This window comes from Sabethes cyaneus, chromosome 2 (assembly GCF_943734655.1).
Source record: "Sabethes cyaneus chromosome 2, idSabCyanKW18_F2, whole genome shotgun sequence".
NCBI lineage: Eukaryota > Metazoa > Arthropoda > Insecta > Diptera > Culicidae > Sabethes > Sabethes cyaneus.
The window spans coordinates 74,243,304-74,249,303 of record NC_071354.1 but is presented as its reverse complement, the minus strand read 5'-3'; the positions used below and the strand labels follow the sequence as shown (position 1 = coordinate 74,249,303).

Genomic DNA, 6,000 nt, shown 5'->3' with positions numbered 1-6,000 from the left:
GTACCTTCCAGAGTGCGATATCGCTCATAAAGGTGCTATTTTGCATTAAATCGTTTCGGTCCCTTCGGCGCACTTATTGCTTGAAATATAACGAAAAAGTGCGCCGAAGATACCGAAACGATTTAATGCAAAATAGCACTTTTATGAGCGATATCGCACTTTGGATGGTACAATTTTCCTTGCAATCAGCAATACATAAAAATAATACATCCGCCTTTCGATATGTTATCATGCTAATTAGAAATCTGTAAATCAGAGATGCCAGATGTAAGCTTTTCATTTTGATACGGACACGATCTTTTATTTTAAAAGTGGTCAATGCAATAAATTGCTTGGAGACATTTGGAAACCTTGCAAAAATTGAAAAACAAAATTCGGATAAAACTCGGAAATTAAATGAGGAACTTTAAAATCATTCTGATGGAGACTTTTTTTCCAGAATCAAAATGTGGACCGAACGATGGAGCTTCAAAAGTTAATTTGGCATCCCTGCGTGACATTCACAGAGCAGTACAAAAAAGTGCACTGCCCTCTCACTGACCGCACCACCACAACATCACCCACATTTTATGCTGCAGACCCGATGAAAAATGGCAGGATAATGTTAGCAGATCACCGTGAAGTTTGTGTTAATTAGACAAAAATCGATAGACGATTTCTATTTATTTGTTAGTCGAAACAAACTTTTACCGTTAGCCTTTCGGCGGAAGGCTGTAGTTCAAGCCAACGGGAAATCATGGTAAGTAGGATAATTAAACCTAGATAAAACGGTAGAATAATTGTGTTGTTTATTAATTTGTTGACATACTTTGCTATTACGTTCCGCCAGGAGAGCAAAACTTCTTCGGCAGAAAATTCCAATCCAGAGAAGGAGGGTAAAAGTAATTTGAACCTATCCGCTGATGAGCTAAAGGAACTGGGTAATAAATGCGTCAAAGCAGGGAATTTCACCGAGGCAATTCTTCATTACACGCACGCAATTAAGTTAAACCCAAACGATGCTATTCTATACAGTAATCGATCACTGGCATTCCTCAAAATGCAACAGTACTATTATGCCAATGAAGATGCAGATCGAGCGATAGCGCTGAACCCAACTTGGGCTAAAGGATACTACCGAAAAGCGGAAGTGCACATCGGTGTTGGACAGTACGATACAGCACTGCTGTCCTATGGAAAAGCACTACAACTGCAACCGCAGGACATGGGAATCATACAGGCAGCTCGGAAAGCGGCTGAACTAAGCAACAAGGATATAGAGAAGGAAAAACGGACTCCGGCAATGGGAGCCGGCATTGGCTGTATCGTGGGGATGTGCATTGTATTTGCCGATATGTTACTAACGGAGACACCTGCCATTAAGGTAGGTAAATGATGTTATATGCTTCCAGGGATTATCACTATCTTATACGATAAGATAACACATTTTGGAAACTTAGCGGGCCTGGTAGTCTAAGCGAATTCGTTTGTTTTTAGCACACTTCTTTAATGGTATTCGTCGTGCTTGTGTTGGCAGCCATTGGATTCGGAATAGCTAAACTAATACGCTATTATACCAAACTGCAACGAAAGGGCTTGCTAGAACCACCGGTTAATCTTCTCGAAGGTAGATCAACAAAAACGAAGAATTATTTAACACTGACATATATAATTATTATTTCAGATTTTCAACCAACCAAAGACGAAGCAGCGGAAAACGGCGATATTGGCGGAAACGAACAAAAACCTCCTAGAAATCGGTACTCAAAAGCTCAGGCAAGGCAACGGTTTAAAAAGGGCAAAACATCTACGTTATTTTGATTAAAATGGCAAGCCGATAAATAAAAGCTAGTCCAGTAAGGCACATTCGCGTACGGCAACATGGCATGATGAATGTTTATGGGGATGTTCTGATTTTTGAGTAGAAAACAATATCAGCACCCTTTTTCTATGTCACTGCGACAACATTAGGTATATAATTTCAATTGTAGTACATTTATTAATTCTGAAAAAAAGAAGCGAAGATCAGAAACCTTCCTAACTATTTCCTGTAGGAGAAACTATATCCAATGGGTGCTGTCAACTACCATAATTAGAGTCGAAATTCATGTAGGTAATCTATTCCTTAAGCAACCTCAAAAGTGTACTTTCATTTAGTGTCAGTAAAATGAACAACCACATGTTGCTGACTCCAATTCTAGACCGACAAGCGTTCCGCAAAAATCTATAGACTATTGAAAGGTTATGAATATTGAGAGCATTTAAAATAAACGAAGCATTCATAAAGAGGATTGCATACAGGAAAGCACGACTGGCATAAAGTGAAAAAATACACATCTTACAACCAACCTGTAGCTTACGATTTTTACCTTCAGGTGAAAAACCAGAGCAGCGATAACTCGATGGGTTGAGTGGGGGAAGTAACTGGAAGTAAATCTAGTTATTGGCAAATTTTTCTCCCCTTTGTGGTCGTTTTTGTAAAAGCAAAAAAATTTACGGCTTTCGAATGTTTTTCTTGACTGCCATTGTCCTCAAATAGCCCCATAAACCCATCAATGTCATCAAATTATTAACAACTCATCAATCTTTTTTTTAACAATATTTACTTCGCGCTCTTGTTACGTCGTCCGTCTTCCTCAAAACTAATCATACGACTACCCTCATCATTTTCCTTTCTTTCTCGCTCTGTCGTCATTCTCTTTGCTCTCATTCCCTACAGCCTTGACCAATCGCGTTAGTTTATCCGGAAATCCGTAGTAGCGCATAATCTGCCATAGCAGATCTCGATCGATCGTGGCATACGCCGATTTGAAGTCGATGAATAAATGATGCGTGGGCACGTCGTATTCACGCCATTTCTGCAACACTTGCCGAAGCGCGAAAATCTGATTCATGGTGGCACGGGCATCCATGAATCACGCTTGATATTGCCCCACGAACCCCTTTGCAAATGGTGATAATCGACGACAAAAGTTGGGAGAGTACCTTGTAGGCGGCGTTCAACAGTGTGATTGCGCGGTAATTACAACAATCCAACTTGTCGCCTTTTTTGTAGATCGGACACACGATGCCTTTCGTCCACTCCTCCGGTAGTATTCCTCCTCCCAAATCTTGACAATGACCCAGTGCAGCGCTCTAGCCAGTGCGTCACCACCGTATTTCAGCAGCTCGCCGGGTAGCTGATCAGCCCCAGCCGATTTGTTGTTCTTCAGCCGACCGATCTCTTCTGCTACCTCCTGGAGGTCGGGGGCTGGTTTTCTGTCGTCTTCTGCGCGCGCTCCAAGATCTATTGCCATATCGTCACCTTCATGTTCAGCTACATCGCTGTTAAGGTGCTCGTCATAATGCTGCTTCCACCTCTCGATCACCTCACGTTCGTTCGTAAGAAGATTACCGTCTGAGTCCCTACACATATCGGCCTGCGGCACATAGCCTTTACGCGAACGGTTTAACTTAGGGGGCCTCTGTAGCGGCAAGGTTACCGAGTCTGCTTTGATAAGCGAGTAGTCGTGGGCTCGAATCTTAGTGACTTTAGCATGGGTTTATTCTCAGCCCCCCTCATTTACCCCTCCTTCATGCTGAATTCTAAATTTGCCCACTGAAGCTTCTTAAAAGTGCAAAAGTCCCTCCTATAGTTAAGTGTACTGGTCAGAGGAACGAATGAGCTAGGGACGGCTATAATATGGGATAGTACTGGCAGTGAGGAATAAGTGGATAAGGTAGATCAAGCTTTGAAGGAAGGGTAAACCCCAATACATTCAAGCACACATGAAATTTAAGAAGCATATCGCTCATATAGCGATTATAGCAAAAAGAAATGCAGTGCAGGTCATACAGGACACACCCGGGCGATATCACAATAGATCAACTATACTGATCGCAGTGATGAGTCCACACAGGAAAAAAACGGTTTAACTTCTAGTAGAACTTCCGTTTATCGTTAGGACGGTACAGTTCTTTCATCGCCTCGCGATCTCGTTCTTCCTGTTGGCGCTTTTTCCTCCGGAACACCGAGTTTTGCCTGTTCCGTGCTTGTTTATATCGCTCCACATTCGCCCTCGTACGGTGTTGCAGCATTCTCGCACGCGCTGCATTCTTCTCCTGCACTTCATTGTACCTAGTGCCGCTAGAGCAGTACTACCGATGGCGGTCTTAATGCCTTTCCTGCCATCTTCAAGAGTTGCTGCGCCAAGTTGCTCTTCCGTTGGTAGCGTTGTTTCCAGCTGCCGCGTGTATTCCTGGGCAACTCCGGTGTCTCGTAGCTGCTCGATGTTGGGTCGCGGCGTACGACTTCGACGCGGGTTATACACGTAAGACGTAGTCCTACGTCAAAAGCGCCAAAAGGAGGACAGAAATCGTGAGGAGCTGGAACAACTATTCCCGGCCAATGACACGGGCAAATTTTACGAGAATGTGAACCAAACTTGTAAGAGTTACACACCTAAATCTGACATGTGTAAAGAAGAGGGAAGTAATCTTATCACGAACATGCTGTGGCACGAGAACTATTCATATCACACGATCCAAATTTGGCTCTAGTTTGCATCGTCAAACTAGGCTCTAGTTTGCATCGTCAAACTGTGAAGTTTTAAATTACAAGTTTTTGCTGATTGTACCACTGGCGAGAATCGGGTAATCCGCGTGCAGTAGACAAAACAATAGTGTTATATTTCATTTAGCTTTAGCTGACTTCTGCACGCTCGTTATGTACTGGTCCCTTACTGATCATAATATAACTCCAGCAATCTTTAAGGCGATATGTAAGAAGCGTTGTAGAAAATAAAACAGTCATAGTCGAGATCTACTACTGAAAAAATTGAGTCGGTCACTAAGTCGGTGTATCACAGCCATAAGTGTCCACAACAGAGCGCGAGGTGGTCGACAGCTGGAAGCAGTTTTTCGATGAGCACCTTAAAGGCGATATAGCAGTAGGAGACGCAACGGAAGTTAATCTAGGAGTGCCTACAAAAGACATCAGTGTGCCAGCTCCCGATCCGAAGTGATTCGGTTGAAAATCGTTCAGATTTTGTTTCGTCGTCTATCCCCAATAGCAAGAAAATTCGGTGGGCAGTACCAGGCGGGCTTTATGGGGGCCCGCGCCACTACGGATCTTGTTTTTACTGTCCAACAAATCCTCCAGAAATGTCGAGAGTACAACCTACCCACGCAGCATATTTTCGTGGATTTCAGAGCAGCATATGATGCAGTTGAACGCGAACAGCTATGAAAGATAATGCACGAATACAGTTTTCCGGACAAGCTGACGCGGCTGATTGCTATCCTGAAGCAAGTGATGTGCTACGTGCGCGTTTCGAGGACACTCTTGAGTCCTTTCGAATCGCGCAGAGGGTTGCTGCAAGGGGATGGACTGCCATGTATGTTATTCAAAATCGCTATTGAAGGTTTGATCCGGCGAGCGGACATCGAAACGAGAGGTACGATCTTCAGCAAGAGTAGTCAACTCCTAGTCTTCGCAGGCAACCTCTACATCATTATTAGAAACCTTGGAACGGCGAAGGCAATTTACGCCAGACAAAAACGGAGGCTAGGAGGATAGGGTTACAAATCAATGCGTCGAAAACCAAATATATGGTAGGGAGAGGCTCATGAGAAAGGAACGTTTGCCTCTCATACTCAGTGACTAAATTAACGGTGATGAATTGGAAGTGGTCTCTGGTCACCGCCGACAATATTGCGAGTAAGGAGATTCAACGATGCATTCAAGCTGGACATCGAGCCTACTTTTCCCTATGACGCTACGATCAAGGCGCATACGCCGACGCACAAAGCTGACGATGTACAAAACGCTAATCAGACCGGTAGTCCTCTACGGACTTGAGACTGTAACTTTGCTTACGGAAGGCACGCGTGCACTTGCCGTATTTGAACGAAAGGTGTTTTAGAATATTTTTGGCGGAGTGCAAACACATAGGGGAGAGTGGCGGAGGCTTATGAACGACGAGAGGCAGGTACTACTTGGAGAGATTCCCATCGTACACCTGGCTAAAGTTGGGAGATTAC

General features: G+C 43.7%; 1 protein-coding gene across 1 annotated transcript; it reads left to right on the top strand.

Moving 5' to 3' along the window:
- Positions 1-588: 588 nt before the first annotated feature.
- On the top strand, positions 589-2,318 carry LOC128737329 (uncharacterized). The gene is made up of 4 exons (XM_053831946.1): positions 589-739; positions 830-1,363; positions 1,477-1,606; positions 1,664-2,318. The coding sequence occupies exons 1-4, from the start codon at positions 737-739 to the stop codon at positions 1,798-1,800; spliced, it is 804 nt and encodes a 267-aa protein (XP_053687921.1). The 5' UTR covers positions 589-736; the 3' UTR covers positions 1,801-2,318.
- Positions 2,319-6,000: the final 3,682 nt, after the last annotated feature.